The sequence below is a fragment of the Carcharhinus amblyrhynchos genome, chromosome 1 (assembly GCF_965287045.1).
Source record: "Carcharhinus amblyrhynchos chromosome 1, sCarAmb.v2.hapA, whole genome shotgun sequence".
NCBI lineage: Eukaryota > Metazoa > Chordata > Chondrichthyes > Carcharhiniformes > Carcharhinidae > Carcharhinus > Carcharhinus amblyrhynchos.
This window is the reverse complement of record NC_137324.1, coordinates 76103139-76126728: the sequence shown is the minus strand read 5'-3', so window position 1 is coordinate 76126728 and position 23590 is coordinate 76103139. Positions and strand designations below refer to the sequence as shown.

Sequence of the window (23590 nt, the reverse complement as noted above, 5' to 3'; positions counted from 1 at the left end):
AACAACACTTGTGCTGCCTGAATCACACTGGAAGAGTGCTGCGGTACTCGGCACAGAAGATGTGGAGGTGCATGGTGATCTGCTGCACCAACTTGCCATCATGTAGAACAGCCCTTGCCATCAGCTGTATGACAAACAGCTGAGGAACAGAAGTAGGAGGAGGAAGAAGAGGAAGTCAAAGGGAGGTGCAAACCTGGACACGTCTGTTCTGCCCAGGCTGTCAGTGAAGGGCCAAACGCAATGCCAATACCCTATTCACCAACAGACCCACTCCTTACTTCCCCTCGCTCACTGAATGTTCACTTAACAGTGGAAAAAAAAACACAAAATAAACATTCCAAACCAGATTTATAATTAAAACTATGCCACATTGCTTTTTACCCTCAATGCCTGTGTTGTGTGTGTCTTTGCCTGTCCTAGTGCCCAGTCACAGTGCTAGCCCAGTAGCTGCAGCATGCCTATGGGAAGGTTGGTGCCTTTTAGTGTAAGAGACTGCCTTTGTATGGTACAAATACAACTTGCCACTTAGTGGCCCAAATCAGAATGTTGTTCACATCTTCACAGGACAAGAGACTGCAGGATGAGGGAAAGTAGGATGCGAGAAGAAGGATTAGATATGAGGATACGATCATCTTCAATGGTTTCATCACCATAACTAGCCAAGGCCTCAGCCATTCCAATATTGGGCAGCATTATCTCCACCATGGGTGTGAGGGCATGCAAGTGCACCTGTCCAACTCCACCTAGCTTCTGCTTTCTCTGTGTCTACACCACTTTGTTTTGCAAGAGAAAGCAAGGTGTGTCAATGTGTGTTGTGCAATCTGACTGGGTGATATGGCTATCATGGCTAATAACTGGCAGGAGATATGGATGTGAGGTTCACAGCATTATTAATCTTGTAAGATTAACATGCAGTTATACATCTCACGTATGAGTATGAACTGATAGATATTGTGGTAGGTAAATAATGAGGCTGCCATTAATTGAGCACAGTTGGGGCGAATGGTGCAGTTGGCAGGCTATGGTATCTGAAGATGCATTCACTGATCTTGGCCACTTACAGAGGCACCTGAACCTTTTCTGGTTCTGTATGCAGGTCCTCAGAATTTGACTCTTGGCATTGACCTCGACTACTATCTGTTTCCACCTACTTTTGACTGGATATCTAGAGGGCCCACAGAAGACTCCTGCAGTTCCAAAATATCTTGCCCCTCTTTACCTTTTTCACTAAGGTATAGGTTCCAGAAAGCTTGGTGCTCACTCTCTCATAAAATCCCTAATTTCAGAAGGAGACCATTTAACCCATTGAGTCTGCACCAACCACAATATCACCTAGGGCCTATCCCCCTAACCCCACATATTTACACTGCTAGTCCCTCTGACTGTAAGGGGCAATTTAGCATGGCCAATCAACCTAATACACACATCTTTGGAGCATGGGGGAAACTGGAGCACCCAGAGGAAATCCCTGTTGTGCCATTCTACAGTTTCCCAGGTCAAATTCACTTCCTGTCTGACTCCAGACAAGTGTTCCAGCCACAATAAAGCCTCTTTAAGGCATTCAGATTCGCTTTAAGTGGTTCTGGGAAGTGTTGATTTTGGACTCCCTGCAGATGCATGCAGCCAATGAACAGTGCTGCTGGTGCAGATTACATGGAAAACTCCAGTGGACAGGTAGCACTGAAGTGTGTACACTGCCTGCAATTCAGTCAATCCAGCAGGTTCATCATAACCCCCAAGTCCCTTTTTATCCCTGAGCATCTCACAAATCCACACAAATGTTATAGGACTTTTCTCCTTCACTCCCTCCCTCTTTATCCTCTGCAAGTAACTCATGCTGGTATATGGACACTCAAATAGGCACCCTTTTTTAGCCTAGACAGTGAGTGTTGGTAAGCAATTTGACACAAGATTTTTTCTGATCCAAAATCTAAGCGTGAGGAGTTAAAATTAAACCAACATTCATTATTTACTGCTCCTTACATTCTGAGCACTAGAGTAAACCTGGGATCTTCTAATTTGGATGTCTCAGCTACATGCTCATTTACTGACAGACTTTATTCCGAAATGCAGAGTTGCTGGCATGCTATCTTAAAAAGAAGTACGGTCCATTTCAGAGTCCAGTTCTGTACACACATTAAAATTCACAAAAACTCTTCAGAAAATATATCTATCACTGTGCAAATCACTTTATTCCTTCACAGGCCTCATTCCATATTTCAACAGAATTTAACTGAACAAAGAAGAAAGTTTAACTCATTTAAATATAAGACATTTGAAGATTAAAGCCTTTTAAAAAATTAATTGACTCATGTGAAATCTTGATTTTCTGTTGAATTTCTACTTAAGTGTCAGGCATTGCAGTTAATTATACTGTACTGAGGATGGTATGAGGTAAAATGCCCATCACATTATAAATCTAGTGGATAAATATATCGCAAGAATGATTACCTTCATGATTCAGTCTGACGAAAAGGTATTCTTTAACTAATTATTATGAATTATTTGAAACAAGCATCTTGAAAAGGAAAGGATCAAAAGCTGATATATCTTAAGTTAAAAGGAAGTGAAACTATTAAAATAGAAATGTTAGGTTGGTATTACTGTGGACATGCTTAAAATAAAAGTGATAAGACTTGAGAGACTACGCTGGGATTAACCTGCAACCACTTGATATAAAAAAGCATATCATCCAATTAGCTAAATAAAATGATAAAGTGATTCTGACCAAAATACGCAATCAGAGTAGCAAACTCACCAACTGTCAGTTGCCCGGTAATCTGTCCAAGGTTATTGCGAGCATTCACGGTGACATTTCTGTCAGACTGCAACATCAGTGGGCTGTCCTGAGAAATAATGACAAGAGAGGAAAAATGGGGTGGGAAGGATAAAAATGATACTGAGGTGAGTTTGAAGAATGCAACACAAAATTACCAGAAAAGGCTTTATAGCCTTTTCCTTGTAACTCAAAGTAATTTAGTTCAAATCATCCAGTAACTTAATATTGTAATCATTGTGTCAGTGCAATCCTATTTATATTGCATGATTTAAACTTTTGGACAATTTACATTTTTAGCATTCATGTACGACTGAATTATCAAGTATTAATCTTTTATAGAAATCTATTTTAAAGTGTTTTATCAATGCTTTTACATCCTTGTTCAGTTATTCTCTTCATGCTCATTGTTTTCTTTGTGCGCTTAATAACTATTGAGTAAATTAGAACTTGAGTTGTTCCCTGAACTACATCTGGGCTGATATATCCTTATCTATTGCAATTCCTGCAACTTTGCATAGTAGATCATCTACAGGCAGAAAATAAGGGGGAAAGAATCAAGCTTGAAAGACCCATTCATTAATTTAAATAGCACAGAGCATTTTGACATGTTTGAGGATGTGTGCATCCAGTTTCTAGTTAAACAAAATAGACGCCTTCCTAGAAAGCAATTATGAATAGTTGTTGTAAATGGCATCCAATTGGTCAGGTCTACCATTTAAAGTTACACACGAGCTTTACAAGTTGCATCTCCTCCCAACCCCAGTCCAATGCGTGCCCAGGTTTTATCAACATTGGCACAATTATAAATTATTCCAATTGTTGAGGGCCAGGAATTGCAGTAGGATTAAGGTCCAAGTTCCTTGGCAGGGCATGCTTGGTTTCTCATTATCGTTATGAAAGTAGAGAATGATCGCAAATTTTCAGCTCCGTGATCGATTTTCTTTTTTCAAAAGTAAAGGACAGAAGGAAAACATGCAATGTTAGCAATGGCTGAATGCAAAAAGCAATCTTGTTGGTTATTATTTTTCTTAAGAAGTTTGATGCAATTTAAGATATGCATTTGAGGGTCATAAAGGTAATAAGGAAGTTGGAAAATATTGTTTTGATTTGCAGCTTGCACTCAATGTTTAACCGAACGATAATGTTCCCACTTTCAACATTCTGACTGGCCACAGTGTAGTTCACACTTCATTTCATAGCAACACAGGACAGGGAGATTCAGCTCCAAGCGGCTACTGCTTTTCAAGGCTGATCCGAATGTTACTTGCCTTCCAAAGTAATTGAGATCCTTACCTAACAAATATCTATCAATACTACTCTTGAAAGTTTCAACTGACCTACTGTCTACAAGCATTTGGGTCAGGTTCCTTCGTAAATGTTTGAAGGCTGAAGGTATTTAAGTTTTAAGTTTATTTATTAATGTCACAAGTAGGCTAACACTAACACTGAAATGAAGTTACTGTGAAAATCCCCGAGTTGCCACACTCCAGTGCCTGTTTGGGTGCACTGAGGGAGAATTTAGCATGGCCAATGCACTGACCAGCATGTCTTTCAGACTGTGGGTGAAAACCAAAGCACCCAGAGGAAACCCACACAGACATGGGGAGAACATGCAAACTCTTTACAGGCAGTGACTCAAGCCAGGAATCGAACCTGGGTCCATGGCGCTGTGAGGCAGCCATGCTAACCACTGTGCCACCGTGCTGTCCATGGGTGTAGAACCAGCATTTCCTGCAGAGCCTGGAGGTGAATGGCATAGACACTGAGGGAGGAGCAGCCAGTAAAAGGGTAAGTGAAATCCAGAGAGATTATTGTGAATAAATAATGGAAGATTATGTCTATTGAACTGAGTGCACAGGGGAGAAGGAAAGGATATGATGCAGAATATAAAGTTGCAGTTACCAAAAGGATGAAGAGAGAGGTCAGCTTAATATGTGATAGGACCATTCAAAAGTCTGATGGCAGCAGGGTAGAAGCTGTTCTTGAGTTGGTGATTTGATGCTATGTGATTACATACCAAATGGCTAGACTGTCATATGATCAACCCTCCAATAAAGACTCAAAAGAAAGTTGGCAACTCTACCTCTGATGGAGACTGTGATGAAAATTTGGCATATCTGCAATGACTCTCACCAACTTCTACAGATGCACCATAGAAAGCATTCTTTCTGGTTGTATCGCAGCTTGGTATGGCTTCTATTCTGCCCAAGACCACAAGAAACTACAAAGGGTCGTGAATGTAGCCCAATCCATGACGCAAACCAGTCTCCCACCCATTGACTCTGTCTATACTTCCTGCTGCCTTGGCAAAGCAACCAGCATAACTAAGGATATTCTCTCTTCCACCTTCTTCTGTCAGGGAAAAGATACAAAAGCCTGAGGTCACGTACCAAGTCAAGAATAGCTTCTTCCCTGCTGCTGTCAGACTTCTGAATGGGCCTACCTTCCATTAAGTTGATCTTTCTCTACACCATAGCTATGACTGTAACACTACATTCTACACACTCTCATTTCCTTCTCTATGAATGGTATGTTTTATTGTATACTGTGCAAGAAACAATACTTTTCACTGTATGCTAGTACATGTGACAATAATAAATCAAATCAAATCAAAAATCAGTTTTAAGTGTCTGTTCTTCTCTATGTGCATAAGTGCTTTGTGATTTCAGTTCTGTGCTGTATGAATTAGGGGCAGGAGTAGGCCATTTGATCCCTTGAGCCTGCTCCAATGTCCAATGGCTGATCTGATTGTGCCTGAGGGGACAAGCAACCTACTCCTCCACCTAATTCACATATTCGTAACTCCACATTCCGTGCTTACCCTCGATAACCTTTGACTTCCTTGTTAGTCAAAAAGCTACCGACCACTACCTTCAATGTATCCAATAACCCTTGTTGCCTCCTCCTCACTGCAGGGAAGAAAGTTCCAAAGACTCAGGACCCTCGGAGAAAATATTTCTTCTCATCCCCGCCTTAAATAGGAGACTACATAAGTTTAAACTGTACCCCCCAGTGGTAGTCTCTCCCACAAGGGGAAACATCCTTTCAGCAGCCAACCTGTCAAGTTCCCTCAGGATCTTCTATGTTTCAATAAGATCACCTCTTATTCTAAACTCTAACGGTTACAAACCTAATCTATCCAACCTGTCTTAAAATAACGCCCCATCCCAGGTATCAGTTGAGTAAATCTTCTCTGAACTGTCTAACTCATCTGTATCTTTTCTTAAATAAGGAGACCAAACCTATACAGAGTACTCTACACGTGAAGAAATTACAAACTTTAAAGCTACATCTCAAAAAAATAGACACAAAAGCTGTTTCAAATGGTTGTAGCATATCATTTGACTTGGGAGTATCTATCTCCAGGCAGCCCTGAAACTCAAGCAAATATTCACACGTCCCTTTTGTTCAGCATAAACTGTCAACAGAAAGGACCATGAACAATAGAGACATCGAAACCCAATGGCCATTAGGTGAATATGAAATGGATCTTATCAATCATTTATTATATTGTGATGGCTCCTCATCCCAAATTAAAGACCTTGGCTACCTGAAACTTTCAGGGTTTGAAAAGCCACAGCATATGGATGTTTATTTGCCTAACAGACCAGCTTGTTTGGAAAAGGACTTTGGACTTGCAATAGGTCACATGGGTAAGGCAGCCATGTTTACTATCTGTTTATAAAATATAACAGCAGAAGCAGTTGGAACAGGCACCATCTGAAACACCATCATGCAAGCTGCAAGATCAGTATGCAGCCATGGTACCCTGAAGGGAGGAGAAGGGATCTCCTGCCTACTTGGTCCAACTTTAAGTTCAATTGAGAGCCAGTCTCATAGAGGAAACTTATCCATAAGAAGCCTCACTGTTTACTGAGCATCTTCTGCCTTTACAAGATCTCCATTCCAACTAAGGCAACAATTTATCCAAGAAACTGCTACAAAAGAGAATCAAATAATTGCAGATTGTAATTATATTGATCTTTTCTTCATCAGTATCTAGTGTGTGTGGTGAGATGTGACAGTTTAGAACTCTGTGCAAGTGTGTGATACGAAATAATCTTCTTTATCTTTTTAAATTCACAAAAGCTTGCTGCAGTAAATTATTTAAATTGGGACAACTCGTTCTGACATTAAAACAAAAATCTCAAACATTAAAATAATTGGATAACAGACGAAACACATAAGTCCTGTTCATAACATTTGAATGGCCGTTTAAGTTGATCCCATTTGGAATACTTGTGAGTCCTAAAATTCCATTATTGGTTCTTCTACCTGCGCAAGGATATTTTGGCCCTGGAGGGAGTGCAGAGGAGGTTTACTAGGCTGATACCGGAGTTGAGGGGATTGAGCTATGAGGAGAGGCTGAATAAACTAGGCTTGTACTCGTTAGAGTTTAGAAGAATGAGGGGAGATCTCATTGAGACGTATAAGATGATGAATGGGATGGATAGGATAGAGGTGGAGAGACTCTTCCCGCTCAAAAAAGACAGTAGGACTAGGGGGCACAGCCTCAAGATAAAGGGGAGGCGGTTTAGAACGGAGTTGAGGAGGAACTTCTTCACTCAAAGGGTGGTGAATCTCTGGAATTCTCTGCCCGTTGAAGTGGTGGAGGCTGCCTCGCTAAATATTTTTAAGAAGCGGGTTGATGGGTTCTTGATAAGAGAGGGGATTAAGGGTTATGGGGAGAGGGCGGGAAAGTGGAACTGAGCCACAACAGATCAGCCATGATCTTATTGAATGGCGGGGCAGGCTCGAAGGGCTAGATGGCCTGCCCCTGCTCCTATTTCTTATGTTCTTTAGTGCAAAAGTGGTGATCTCAGAGAAATAGCGTAAATCAATATTTTCATCCATTTGTTCTGCTTCTGAAGAAGTTCTGCTGGTTTCCCACTAAAGGTTGGGCAGAAATTTTGGCCATCTAAAGCCATCTGCCAGCACATCTCAACCAAACCCATTATAAAATCTTTCTACCTTAACAGCCCTCTTCCTGACAACTTGTCTGTTTAATTTCTTAATTCTCTTCAATAATATATGGAGTGCAGAATTAGTTCCTTGACTTTTTTTAAATCATGCTCTACTCTTTTACTTCCCTTTTTCTTTTAATCAGTTCCTTTACCCTTTTGTCTTAATTCTTTTCACCATTCTTTCACACGAGCATCAGCTTTGCTCAGCAGTTGCACTCTCTCCCGTGTCAAAAAGGCTGGGCTCAAGAAAACATCAGACTTTACATTTCCAAGTAATACTGAGGGAGTGCTTGATTCTTAAAGTGCTAACTTTTGGACAAGATTTTTAAATCTGTAAGAGTCAGAACAGACTTAATTGGCCGTCCTCCTATTCCTGTCTTTTATTATTTCATGGTAAGGTCCATCCTAATTTCCTTCAAACAAAGTGGACAACTGTTAGGCCATTACAGAGGGTAGTTAAAGATCAAGAATCTGGAATCAGATGTAGGCCAGAGTGGGAAATTTCCTTCTCTGAAAGGCATTAATGAACTAGATGGACTTTATAACAATTGATTATCGTTATCATTGTCACTATAGAAGTGCTACTTCCAATGACTGCCAACCAAGGACCTGCAACAATAATAGTTTATTAAGAATTCTGAGTAACTCCTACATGACTTCACTTGGTTTGTGCTCTGGGAAGAACATCCACGCATGAAACTTTAAGTAACCATATAATCACGTGACCACACCATCTATAGTCATCACTACTCCAGAGATTTTATGAATTAAATTCTACCAACTACAATGGGATTTGAACCTATGCCCCTAAAGCATTAACCTGGGCCTTTAAATTAGCAGTCAGTGACAAAACCAAAATCTCCCAACAAACGCTGGACTATTCTACGTAAACTGAGATCAAGTCTACCTTTTTTTTGTGGATGCATTAGTTCCCATTACATTGCTTAACACATTTCTTTAGGCTTACATTTATCCAAAACAGACTGACTGGCCATTTATCTCATTTGTTTTTCTCCATTGTCTATTTACATTGTAACTCCCCTCTATTTGATGCCCTTTGCTAAAGGAGCCTGCAGCATCAGAAACTCACCCTGCAGTGAAACACAAACATAAATCTACATTCTGCTAATTTGCAGCATGTGCTCTGAAGCTCAGTGTGCTCACCATCCTTAATTCCATTATATTAAAAGGTTGTCTAATTTGAAGAGCTTAGAACTGTTCCACAGTGATAATTAGAATGTCAATTGTCCGATATATTGCAAAACATCTCGTAAAATATATATTGGTTTCTATTAATAATTATAACATGTAGTTGCTTGTTTTTCAGTTGACAAATACTGTGGCCGTGAGTAAAAAGGCATTAATTTATGTTACGCCTTACAACATTCTTCTAAGATGTCCTAAATTGCTTCACATGCTATCAATTGCTTCAATTTTACTTCACTGAGAGTAAATGAACAAGGAAAATCAGTCAGTAATCATAGTCAAATGCTCTTCTGCTTGATGCCAAAATAGTTCTTTTGTGTTTTTACATTTTTATCGTACTGAAGGAATGCATCAAACTAATTATATGAAAATAAATAGGTCACATGATGAGAATATTAATGTGTTCATATGATTTTACCTCAGTTCCTAAATATTGAACAAAGTACAGCACAGAAACAGGCCTTTGGCCCTTCAAGCCGATCATGATGCCCTCACTAAACTTAAAAAAAACTTTCTGCCCTTACTTGGATCATATCCCTCTATTTCCTCCCTATTCATGTACTCATCCAGTTGGCTCTTAAATATTGCTATTGTGCCTGCTTCCACCACCTCCGCAGTAACCTGGGTTAGATCCCATCCGGCCCCACAGACTTGTCCACCTTAATAATATATTCAACACAACAATAATGTGTTATAATTGTGATTAATTATATCATTATGAACACTGTCCATTCAGTTCCCTTACTTTACTTTCCTGCAGCATGTCTTTGTCCAGCAATATCTTTTCTCAAAATTCGCAGAAACTTCTGTTGCTATTTATCCATCACTTTTAATATGTAATACTTGTCCTTCCTCTGTCTCTCAGCTTAACCTCTTGTCACCTGAGAGGATTTCTTGTTTCCACCCTGAGCTTTCTGTTCTATTTTCAACAAGCTTCACCTGGGTATCATCCACTGACAGTCGTGGGCAGGATAGACCTATATAGTTGGTTACAAGTGAACCACTTGAGAGAATCATTCAATTTTATTTAAATGCCAATCAGCCTCATCTATCCCTACCAAAATGCCACTGCTCATGTTTGTGGCTCAGCACATTATTTGACCACAACAAACATCATAGATAACCCGAAACTGACCTTACATCATTCATACCTCCTGTAAGTGTTGCGGAATATTGATCAAAAGCAGAATACCTGACAATTTCTTGCTTTCCCCCTCAAATACATGTATACTGAAGTCAATTGCTGCACTACATTGCCTCAAGTTCAACTAATTTACCACTGACTGAAAATCAAACTTGGGATCTTCCGAATATTTATGACTCAATTATCAATTGAAGCATTTTTACCAGGTCATGGACCAATGTCAATACTTCCCTTATATCTATCCATCTATATCTGTGTGTATAAAAAGATTTGTGGTAATATAGGACTCTTGGGTTTCACACTTGACCAAATGCAAATTTTGCCACATTTCAAAATAAAGAGAAAGCCAAAACTTTTGCAAAATCAGAGAAATCTTACATCAGAAAATACCTTAATGACACAGGAAACAAAATCTCCATGACCTCTAATTAACCCTAGAAATTACACATTAAAACAATGAATAGAATCTGATTTTAACTGACCCAAGTATGGATTTTCAGAATGCAGGACAATTATACCTTACAGTGTTAATGTGCAAACTCTCTTTGAATATTGTTTTACATCGACACTGGCAGCAGTTTGTGTAATAACAAGCTGAGTTTACATGAGAGCAGTCTGAGCTTCTGACTAACCTTGTTTGACCTCAGTCAGGACTTTACACTGCAACACTCAAGCCATTGGGCAGCTTCTCCATATGCTGCAATGGAAGCTGAGACATCAGCGGTCAGACTGTGCATCATGACTGGGTCTGCAAGTGTCCAAATGGAATTGGCCACTACTATGCTGAAAAAGAATCTGCTCCAAGCTCAGCGCAAAGTTACTGCCAATTCCTCCATGCTCCTTGACTTTGACAATGGTAGGCTTTCTGCCAGGCCTGCAAATTCATCAAACATTTCAATCTGTATACCCATTAATCTTTTATTTCAGGCTGCCCCTTCAAAATCTTCAGTTGAGTACTCTGCAGCAGAATGCATCTGTGACCTTGTTATCTGGCAAACTGATAACTGCACCACCCATGGCTGTCATGGCTGAATAGCTTGCACGATCAGCTCAATAATGACTCAGGAGAATTGCCTTGTGTTTTGCCTCCTTTTCTATTTTGTTTGCTTGGATGTAATACCTAAGACGCTCTACTTATTGTGTCCAGTCCTCCACAGAGGAATCAAATGGATCTATCCATCCAAAGAGAGGCATCTTGGTAAGTACTTTTTTCTGCACTCAACTTCAATGTAAACTGGATATTCAGTCAAAGGTTTTTTTTTAATCTTTGTTGCCAAGTGTAAAGATGTTCGTTCACCAGTTCAGGGAAAACACAACTCGTTTATTTACAGGTTAAAAATATGCTAAGGCTTGCAGCCTTTGACGACACCATCTCCTGAGATGACTCTGAATACAGTCTGTACTTATCAGGGTGATTCCCCCACCTTGCTGCCCAATTGGTTCCCTGGGTCCAGTGACCTTTACGCTACAGGTCGATCCTTAAAGAAACAGAGGTATAGGCTGGTTTTAAGTGGTACTGGCCGTAAAGAAACTTGGATGCTCCGTTGAGGTGTGAAGTCATTCTATAATACACTTAGTGATGGCTGCATACAGCAATTATACAAATTAACAAGCAGCACAAAGCTGTCATCTACATTGGAAACAATGATGAAGAAGACATTCGGCATGCTTGGTTTACTGCCCAGAATATTGAAAACAGGAGTTGGGACATCCTGTTGAAGTTGTACAAGACATTGGTAAGGCCACACTTGGAAAACTGTGTACAGTTCTGGTTACCCTGTTATAGAAAGGATACTATTAAACTAGAAAGGGTGAAGAGAAGATTTACTAGGATGCTACTGGGACTTGAGTTAGAAGGAGAGGCTGGATGGACTGGGACTTTTTTCTCAGGTGCATAGGAGGCTTAGAGATGATCTTATAGAGGTCTATAAAATAATGAGGGGCATAGATAAGATAGATATTCAACATCTTTTCCCAAAGGTAGGGAGGGGATTGGAAGTCTAAAACTAGAGGGCATAGAGTTAAGGTGAGAGGGGAATGAGGGGCCATTTCTTCACTCAGCAGGTGGTGAGTGTCTGAAACAAGCTGCCAGCGATAGTAGTAAAGGTGGGCACAATTTTGTCTTTCAAAAAGCGTTTAGAAAGCTACATGGTAAGATGGGTATAGAGGGATAGGGGTCAAATGTGGGCAATTGGGACAAACTTAGTGGTTAAAAAAAAAGGCTGCTTAAACAAGTTGGGCCGAAGGGCCTGTTTCCATGCTGTAAACCTCTATGAATGAGCAAAGGTTAACCACACATAGCAATCCCTGCACCCATTTTCAAGAACTATAAATCTTTGCTCCCCAGGAACCAGCCAACTCTGCTTCTTAAACTGTGGTACATTTTGCAGTTATGATCATTTAAAGTAAGGATAGAATATGTTACACAGTGCAAGAAGCTACTTAAGAGGGAAATCAGGAGGGCTAAAAGAAGACACGATGTTGCTTTGGCAGACAGAGTGAAGGAAAATCCAAAGAGCTTCTATAAGTATGTTAGGAGCAAAAGGATAGTGACGGATAAAATTGGTCCACCAGAGTGGTAGACTGTGTCTGGAACCAAAAGAGATGGGGGAGATACTAAATGGGTATTTTGCATCTGTATTTACTGAGGAAACGGGCATGGAGTCTATGGAAACAGGGCAAACAGGTAGGGAGGTCATGGAATCTTTACAGATTAAAGAGGAGGTGGTGCTGGCTGTCTTGAGGCAAATCAGAGTGGATAAATCCCCAGGTCCGAACAGGGTATTCCCACGGACTTGAGGGAGGCTAGTAGTGAACTTGCAGGGGCCCATGCAGACATATTTAAAATGTCAGTATGTGCGGGGGGGGGGGTGCCGGATGATTGGAGGGTGGCTCATGTTGTTCCGTTGTTTAAAAAAAGGTTCCAAAACAAATCCCGGAAATTATAGGCCAGTAAGTTTGACGTCGGTGGTGGGCAAGTTATTGGAAGGTGTGATAAGGGATAGGACCTACAAATATTTGGATAGACAGGCATTATTAGGGAGAGTCAACATGGCTTTGTGCGTGGCAGGTCATGTTTGACCAATCTATTAGAGTTTTTCAAGGAGGTTACCAGGAAAGTGGATGAAGGGAAGGCGGTGGATGTTGTCTACCTGGATTTTAGCAAGGCCTTTGATAAGGTCCCTCATGGGAGGTTAGTTTGGAAGGTTTAGTCGCTAGGTATACATGGGGAGGTAGTAAATTGGATTAGACACTGGCTCATTGGAAGAAGTCAGAGAGTGGTTGTGGAGGATTGCTTCTCTGACTGGAGGCCTGTGACTACTGGTGTGCCGCAGGGATCGGTGTTGGGTCCGCTGTTGTTTGTCATCTATATCAATGATCTGGATGATAATGTGGTAAATTGGATCAGCAAATTTGCTGATGATACAAAGATTGGAGGTGTAGTGGACAGTGAGGAAGGTTTTCAAAGCTTGCAGGGGGATTTGGACCAACTAGAAAAATGGGCTGAAAAATGGCAAATGGAATTTAACACAGACAAATGTGAGGTATTGCACTTTGGAAGGACAAACCAAAGTAGAACGTACAGGGTAAATGGTAGGACTCTGAAGAGTGCAGTTGAACAGAGGGATCTGAGAATACAGGTACAAAATTCCCTAAAAGTGACGTCACAGGTGGATAGGTTCGTAAAGAGTGCTTTTGGTACACTGGCCTTTATAAATCAGAGTATCGAGTATAAAAGTTGGAGTGTTATGGTAAGGTTATATAAGGCATTGGTGAGGCCGAACTTGTGTACAGTTTTGGTCACCTAGTTACAGGAAGGATATAAATAAGATTGAAAAAGTGCAGAGAAGGTTCACAAGGACGTTGCTGGGACTTGAGAAGCTGAGTTACAGAGAGAGATTGAATAGGTTAGGACTTTATTCCCTGGAGCTTAGAAGAATGAGGGGAGATTTAATAGAGGGAGATTTAATAAGATTTTGTTGGGTATAGATAGAGTGAATGCAAGCAGGCTTTTTCCACTGAGGCTAGGGGAGAAACAAACCAGAGGGCATGGGTTAAGGGTGAGAGGAGAAAAGTTTAAAGGGAATATTAGGGGGGGCTTCTTCATGCAGAGAGTGGTGGGAGTGTGGAATGAGCTGCCAGATAAAGTGGTGAATGCGGGGTCACTTTTAACATTTAAGAAAAACTTGGACAGGTACATGGATGAGAGGGATGTGGAGGGATATGGTCCAAGTGCAGATCAGTGGGACTAGGCAAAAAATGGTTTGGCACAGACAAGAAGAGCCAAAAGGCCTGTTTCTGAGCTGTAAATTTTCTATGGTTCTATGGTTTTAAATGGGAGCTGAATTGCCTTTGTGTCCTGCTGCAATTAGCCCTGCCCTCTAATCTTGCTTCACATGACAACTATCCCATATGCAGTATCAAGGTTGATTCAATGATGCATAGAATCATATCCACAAATTTTTTTTACATTAACAATTATAATTAGAAAATCTTGACCCAGATTTTGCGATTATCATCACTCATTTATTTTAAAGAGGTAACTGTCAACATTATAACAAGAAAAATCCAAGATCAGATATCAACCGTTATAATGGAAAAACTCAAAGGGACATAAGTAAATGCCTCACTGCCACAGTTCATTCAGGAATCAGCTGAACTGCTCAAAATATTTTCTGAAAAGGACTCATTTATTCTCAGTAACTGAATTTATATTTTTAAATTTATACTTTAAATCATCAGTTTTACTTATTTTGCCTTTTTACCCCTAACGAGTTTTCAAGTCAGTAACCTCATTTATTGTATAAGAAAGGGTAAATTTTGCATTCCTATGTCCTGGTAGGAATATGATCAGGACGTTACTTCCCCAGTCCATGATCATCGATATCTTAAGAAAAGAGATAATTAATTTGAAATATTTCAAGGCATACATGTAGAGATAGCAACTGTTGACAATAAGGTGGCTAGTTGAGGGGAATATTTTGATTGGAAGTGAAACTGCTGATAGGTCAATGCACTAGGTTGATAGATAGGAATATTGTAAGCATTGAGTTCTAAGTATGTATAAAGGGTGAAAGGCAGTTTGGGAGATTTCTCCAACTCCCCTTCCTGCACAAGAGTAAATAAACTGCTTCCCCAAAACAGTGAAGCTCCACTGGCTTTGAAACCACCTTCTCAATCCTGCTGGGCCTACAAACCCCAATTCCAGACTTCTCCTCCTTCCCATTCTGAAATCCCAGGACTCTCAGTGTGTACAACACTTGGACCATGCCCCAGTTACAACCTGGACACAGATCCACTCTCAATGATCTCAAACACTTAACTCTCCCTGAGCCTTGTGATCCAGATCTCAGGATCTGATTTTATATATTTGATTTTGATCTGATTTATTATTGTCATATGTATTAATTAATACACAGTGAAAAGTATTGCTGCTTGCACGCTATACAGACAAAGCATACCATTCATAGAGAAGGAAATGGAAGAGCGCAGAATGTAGTGTTACAGTCATAGCTCGGGTGTAGAGAAAGACCAGCTTAATACGAGATGGGTCCATTCAAAAGTCTGATGGCAACAAGGAAGAAGGTGTTCTTGAATCCATTGGTATGTGTCCTTAGACTTTTGTATCTTTTTCTCGACGGAAGGTGGAAGAGAGTATGTTCAGGATGCGTGGGGTCCTTCATTATGCTGGCTGCTTTTCTGAGTCAGTGGGAAGTATAGACACAATCAATGGGTGGGAGGTTATATTCCAGACCCTGCCTAAAACATTTAATAATTCTTAATGAAAAGCATATTCATACACATTTTTACACGTGTATTTTTATTCCCCTGCACTATTTGTACTGAAAATTGTAATTAGGTTATACTACGATTTGCGTATCTGAGCAGCATCCCATTGCTTGTCTATTTATAGGCCTGTTTATGTCAGTGCTGGGTCCACTGTTATCTGGCATTAATATTAATGATTTGGATGAGAATATAGGAGGCATGGTTAGTAAGTTTGCAGATGACATCAAGATTGGTGGCATAGTGGACAGTGAAGAAAGTTATCTCTGATTGCAACGGGATCTAGATCAATTGGGCCAATGGACTGACAAATGGCAGAAGGAGTTTCATTTAGATAAATGCAAGGTGCATTTTGGTATATTGAACCAGGGCAGGACTTACTCAGCGCTGAAGAGAGTTACAGAACAAAGAGATCAAAGGGTACATGTTCATAACTCCTTGAAAGTGGAGTCAGAGTGATGAAGAAGGCATTCAGCATGCTTGGTTTCATCGGTCAGAACACTGAATTCAAGAGTTGGTACATTTTGTTGAAGTTGTACAAGACATTGGTAAGACCACACTTGGAATACTATGTACAGTTCTGGTCACCCTATTATAGAAAGGATATTATTAAACTAGAAAGGATGCAGAAAAGATTTACTTTTGAGCTATAAGGAGAGACTGGATAGACTGGGACTTTTTTCCCTGGAGCGTAGAAATCTGAGGGTGTGATCTTATAGAGGTCTATAAAAGAATGAGGGGCATAAATCAACTAGATAGCCAATATCCTTTCCCAAAGATAGGAGAGTCTAAAACTAGACAGCATAGGTTTAAGGTGAGAGGGGAAAGTTACAAAAGGATCCAGAAGGGCAAATTTTTCACACAGAGGGTGGTGAGTTCTAGAACAAGCTGCCAGAGATAGTAGTAGAAGGTGGGTACAATTTTGTCTTTTAAAAAGCATTCAGGCAGTTACATGGGTAAGATGGGTATAGTGGGATATGGACCAAATGCAGGCAATTGGGACTAGCTTCAAGATTTAAAAAAAAAAGGGTGGCATGGGCAAGTTGGGCCGAAGGGCCTGTTTTCATATCGTAAGCCTCTATGACTCTATGAGATACATTCATAATAAAACTAGCACCAGCTGTGATTTCTGGCATTGCGTTGGATTTTCCAATGGTTTCTTGAGAAAATGAAAATGGTTCCTGCAATAGGTCATTTAAAATTTTGCCGTCTATGCCCTCAGTCTCATCAAGCACCAAACCTTTGCTTGGTAACCTACATTGGCTCTTGGTTAAACAAAGCCTCAATTTTCAAATTCCTATCCTAGTTTTCAAATCCTTCCACAACCTTGCCTTTATTTCTGTGGAGTGCGCAGTGGGGATGGGTATGCTGGTCTGCAGCCTCATTTTTCCTCTGTCCATCTTCAGTAAATGTACACCAGTGGAATGTAAGGACCAAGTCTCAGGACCACCACAGGTCTTGTTGCTGCACCGCTGTTCTCCTGATGGGTCTACAGGTAACAATCAATCTTCCTCCATGTTATCCACTTGCCCAAACTCGGCTGAGAAGTTTAAGTTTATCTTTATTTATTAGTGTCATAATTAGCTTATATTAACACTACAATGAAGGTACCATGAAAATCCTCCAGTCGCCACACTCCGGAGCCTGTTTGGGTAGACTGAGGGGGAACTTAACATGGGCATTGAACTTAACCAGCATGCCTTTCCGACTGTGGAAGGAAACCGGAGCACCCGGCGGAAACCCACACAGACATGGGGAGAATGTGCAGATTCTGCACAGTAACCCAAGCCAGGAATTGAACCTGGGTCCCTGGTGCTGTGAGGCTGCAGTGCTGACCACTGTGCCGCATAGCTGACATTTACAGACCTAATCTGTCTCCGCTACGATTCGTTGGTCTGCAGAAAAAGGCAAAAGGAAGGCAGCTTTGACAACACGGGCTGCTGTCAGGAAGAGAGTTTCCCTCCCTTGGGAGTCTCCTGTAGCAATTGAGGACACTAACCCCAAGATGCTTATCTCCACCCCCTGCCCTCCTAAACCCCACACTTGGTGCCTCACCCAGCCTCTAAAACCTGAGTGTTCATCATCCTTCTCTTCTCCTGTTGCTGGAATCTCTAATCCCTACCCAAACAAAATGTCTGGTCTTGCCTTCATGTCTGGAGGCAGCTGCTTCTTTCCTGGGTGGTCTCAGCAATGGCCACTACTGTCTTCTGATGTTGCTGGGTCTACAGAGCTGCTGGCCAGTTAGACTGGCTGACAATTGTCGACTTATCTGCACACCATCCCCCCTAATAAAATGCACACTATAAAATATAAAAGTCAGGAAGCAGCTGGAGTATTCTTTTTATTTTTTCATGGGCTGTGGGCATGATCGGCATTTGTGACTTATCACTATCGACCCTTAAACTGAGTGACTTCTTCAGCTATTTCAGAGAATCCGTAAGAGTCAACCATATTGCTGTGAATCTGGAGTTACATGTAAGCCAGACCAGATAAGGATGGCAAATTTCTTTCCCTGGAGGACAATAGGGAACTATATGGGTTTTTACAATAATGATAGCTCTCATTGTTACCATTAGTGAGATTTGCTTTCTATTCCGGATTATTGAATTTAAATTTTGTTGGATGATAGTTACCGAACAGGATGTCCGAAAAAAAGACTTTGTAGTCCTCAGGAGGTTAACTGTATGCCTTTATTAACTACTTTTTTTTTAAACTTTATTCCAATCCAATCAAGTCAAATTAAACCCAATTCAGAGTCCCAACAAGTTGGGACATTCCCGATCCAAGCTGACAAGACAGGGCTCTCACCTCCTGTCTTGGGCTTGATCTACATGATCCAAGCTGACTGGAGTAGGTGTGGCTCCTCCTCCAGGGCTTGATCTTATTTGCATCTTAGCCAAATGGCCGAGATGCCGCTTTAAAAAATTGCTTCAAATGAAGCTGAAATGTAACCTAATGACTTCAACCACTGGACTATTTACATATGGACAGTAAAGGTTACAAGCTAGAAGCTATCTGTACGCTTAGATCTTCATCAATCTTTGCTCAACATCACACTCAGCCTAGGTCTGGGTCATGTGCCTTCTTACATCACTGTGTGGGCACTACCATATGCAGTCCCACATTAATCCTGTGTGTGCCAGACATTAAACTACTTTTCCCCCCCCAAGTCTTTACACAATATAATGAAGTTACATTAGTTTACTACTTTGTAAACACTTCTTGCTGCCTCGGAAAAGCAGCCAGCATAACCAAGGACCCCATGCATCCCAGAAGTACCCTCTTCCACCTTCTTCTGTCGGGAAGAAGATACAAAAGTCTGAGGTCATGTGCAACTGGCTCAAGAACAACTTCTTTCCTGTTGCCATTATACCTTTGAATGGACCTTGAATGGATCTTCATCTACACCCTAGCTATGACTGTAACACTACATTCTGCACCCTCTCTTTCCTTCTTTATGTATGGTATGCTTTGTCTGTATAGTGCACAAGAAATAATACTTTTCACTGTATACCAATATATGTGGCAATAATAAATCAAATTATGGTTTCATGAAGGGCAAATAATGTTTGACTAATTTGCTAGAGTTCTTCGAAGATGCAAAAAGCAAAGTGGATAATGGGGAACCTGTAGATGTAGTATATGTGGACTTATGGAAGGCATTTGATAAGGTGCTGCACAAAAAGTTAACTCACAAGGCTAGCTCACATGGAGTTAGGGGTAATTTATTAGCTTGGATAGGTGACTGCCTCATGGACAGAAGACAAGAGAGTTGGGCCAAATCTTTTTTTACTGAATGGCAGGAAGTAACTAGTCGCGTGCCATAGGGTTCAGTCCTTGGGCCCCAGCTATTTACAATCTATACTAATGACTTGGATACACGGATAGAAGGCTCTATAGCCAAATTTGCAGATGACACAAAAATAGGCAGGACAGTAAGTTGCAGTGAGAAAATATTACAAACAGAACCTTACAAATTGATTTAGATAGGTTGGAAGAGTGAGCCAAAATGTGGCAGATGGAGTTTAACATGGATAAGTCTGAGGTCATGCATTTTAGTCGGAAAAATGGGAAGACAACTTATTACCTAAATGGGGAGAGACTTCAGGGTGCTTCGATGCAGAAGAATCTGGGTGTCCTTGTTTATGAATCACAGAAAACTAGCATGCAGGTACAGCAGATAATAAAGAAAGCAAATGGAATGTTGGCACTTGTAGCTAAAAGAGTGGAATATAAAGGTAAGGAAGTATTGTTGCAATTATACAAGGCATTGGTGAGATGCACCTAGAGTATTGTGCACAGTTGTGGTCCCCTTATTTGAGGAAAGATGTAATGGCATTGGAGACAGTTCAGAGGAGGTTTACTAGATTGATTGTTGTATGAAAGGAGATTGCACAGTTTAGGCCAATACTCTCCGGAATTTAGAAGAATGAGGAGAGATCAAATTGAGGTATACAAGATGATAAAAGGTATGGATAAAGTAGGGATGGAGTAGATGCTTCCTCTTGTGGGTTTTCTAGGATGAGAGGCCATAGTCTTAGATAAGGGTAGCAAATTTAAAACAGAGTTGAGGAGAAACTACTTCTCCCAAAGGGTTGTGAATCTGTGGAATTTGCTACCCCAAAGTGCAGTGGATGCTGGGACAGTGAGTAAATTTATGGAGGAATTAAGACAGATTTTTAATTGGTAATGGATTGAAGGGTTATGATGAGAAGGCAGGAAAATGGGGATGAGAAGCACATCAGCCATGATCGAATGGTGGAGCCGACTAGATGGACTGAATGGCCGATTCTGCTCCTATGTCTTATGAATTTATAAACTTATAAAATCAAAAAGTCTTACATTGTTCTTACTATTATTACTTTATTGTTGTTACTGTATCAGCACTATAACAGCCTTCCACTATTCCATCTCCTGCCTTCAAGTGCTTGAATTTGCAGGTTCAGGCAGTCTGGAGGCTTATAACTCTTCCATATCTCTCTTACTGTTCTATCAAAGGAATGTGAGGCTCTGTTGTTTCTGATTGTCCCTGTTGGTGTGGTGGTTGGACTGGGGTTTGGGTATGTTTCTATTCTTTTCTTCCATTCTTTCATGTTGAACTGTTGTTGGTTGATGTGGTGGTTGCGTTGATCAGTGGTTGCTCTGACTCCGTATCATTTCTTATGGGGTAGACAAACATTGTGCTCATCTCTATGTCACTTTTTTCTTTGCCTTGATGATCTCTGTGACAGAGGAAGAGTGTGCTGGTGAGAAGAAGTTTATTTGGTACATTCACATCTGCTTCTTGTTGTCGATGGTGGGAGACTGTTACCAGGTTCCAGCATTCCTTGTGGCCTAGCATGCTGACTGGAAGTGCAATGTGTGCTTGGTGGTGACCAGCTGTTGTCACTGCAAGTACAGGAGTCTCAGACTGCTGATCATTCTCTTGTACAACTTCCACAGCAGGCACTGTGATAATCTCATGGATGGTCGGCTGGTTTTGACCACTGGAGGTTTCTGGAACCGCAGTGAGAATGAACAGATCTGCTCTATAAAGAAAGAACAGAGCTGAAGGCCGAGTCGGAAGACATCAATCAGCTCAAAGATCTGTTTGCTGACATACCTCAGCAGTTCCAGGATCATGCTGATGACTAGGAATTGGATTCCTCAGCCCCGTAAAGGGAAGTGCCACTTTTTTGAAGCTGGAGGTCTTTAAGACTTGGTTCCCTCTGCCAGTCTGATAATTTTGTCAGACTAGAATCTAATTTAACATTTGTTAGATGTCTTTGACATAGATGTCTGTATTCCAGAGTCCTTGACCTCTGTGAGAGCAAAAACCTCTCTTCAGCTTGCAGGCATATTCTCTGAAGCATTTTCTGGAGGACTTTCTCTGACTCTTCAGATTTTGTTGGGAGCTTCATTTTAGTCTTCCAGTATCTTGGCTTGTTTTAGCAAGGTTGAAGGTTGATCTCTAGCTGCCACAAGGTTAGGATGGTGTTGGTTACAGAACATTATGTCTTAAAACAATATTTAAGCACATGTCTTTGCGAGTCCCAGCTCAGCACTACATCCCCTTGGGCCTGGGTGATGTATCTTCTGACATAACTGTGTGGATGGTGCTGTACACCATCTTCATATTAACTCAATGTGTGACAGACCCTTACACTACAAATTCCACCAGCCTCTGTGATGGAATTAAACCCACCTCCCCAGAGATTATGGCTGGACCTCTGGATTAAAAGTCCAATGACATTACCACTATACCACTATTATAACATGTCTCAAAGGAAAAGCAGTATGACCTCAGTGGAAAGGAACTGCGCAATGTGATCCAGTCTTAGTTTCATTTTTGCCTCTGAGCAGAACATGATAGCTTCAAGCTTTCCACCTTTGTGTAAATGTTCCCATGTGCCTAGTGTAAATAAGTGAACTTACAACATGTTTATGAGCAACTAATGCCTTTATATTATTATAACAACATGACAGCCACCATCTCCCCTTTGTCCTATGCTAGACACAGCAATTTAGAAAAGATGTGAAGTGAGAGGGTACAGAGAAGATTTACTAGAATGGTGCCAGGGATAAAAGGAATTACAATTGTATGAACAGCCTGTAGAAGCTGGTGTTCTGCTCCTGAGAGTAGATTTGCCAGAGTTGTTTGAAATTGTAAAGGATTTACAAAGAGTAAATCAGGAAAAATTGTTTCCTGTGGTTGAAATGTCAATAACCAGAGTTATAGAGTTAAGGTGATTGTCCAAAGAACCAAAACCAACGTTAGGTAAAGCTTTAGCGCACAATGGGTGTTTAAAATTTGGAATGTCCTGCCTGACAGGGTGGTGGATCCAGGTTCAATTATAATCCAAAAAGGAAAGTAGATAAGTATTTGAGAGAAAAACAAATAGGGAGAGGGGGAAAAATTAGAAGAATAGGACTTAATAGAATGTTCTCCAAAAGAGGCAGATCAGATTTGATGGACTGAATGGCCTCCTTCTCTGCTGTACAATTCTAGAATTTTATGATTAAATGCAGTGAAATTTGAGTTTTAAACTTGTTCCAATTTGCTTGTGAAGATACCATTTTGTTTAAAATCCAATAAAGAAGATTAGATTTATCAGCAAAGCTCCACAGATTTGAAAAGAGGTCGCAGTTGCACTGATGGCATCTTCGCACATAAGAGGCTTATACTGAATAAAACTCCAAGCTTCCTTCATTAACCTTGAAAAAGCATTGTAGATATTAAAACTCCCCAGTTTTCTAAACAACCTTCATGGTATTTTATGATGAATGTGATCAATAAAGAAAAGCCAAAGGCCCTAAAGTACAATAGTAGTTCGAAATAGTAATCATGACAAATATAAAGAATGAGTTAAAGCTGTTCTACTTCAACTTACATTTATGGAAAAATTAATATAAAAATTTGATATGAAGCCAAATGAAACATTACACAAAAGACAGCATGTTCACAGAGGAATGGGGATAGAGAAAACAGCAAAGAGAAAGAAAAAGTATGGATGGATGAAATAAATAAAAAACAGAGAAATAAATAAATATATAAATAAATTTAAGCTGAATTCTTCTTCCATGAATGCAATGATAAGGAGAAGAAAATATAGGAAAAGAAGAAAAAGGAACGAAAAGACTACAGACAAAGGAAATATATGGAAGGCTCGTAAAGTGAGCAGTTACTAGTCAAAGCAATAAAAATGATACATTTAACTTTCGACTATAACG

General features: G+C 40.5%; 1 protein-coding gene across 1 annotated transcript in view; it reads right to left on the bottom strand.

Moving 5' to 3' along the window:
* The window catches only part of sgcz (sarcoglycan zeta), an 864473-nt gene that overhangs the window by 152178 nt on the left and 688705 nt on the right, over positions 1 to 23590 (bottom strand). Inside the window, exon 4 of the mRNA XM_080198167.1 lies at positions 2759 to 2846. Coding sequence (XP_080054293.1) covers positions 2759 to 2846 — 88 coding nt within the window. The remainder of the gene's footprint in view (positions 1 to 2758; positions 2847 to 23590) is intronic.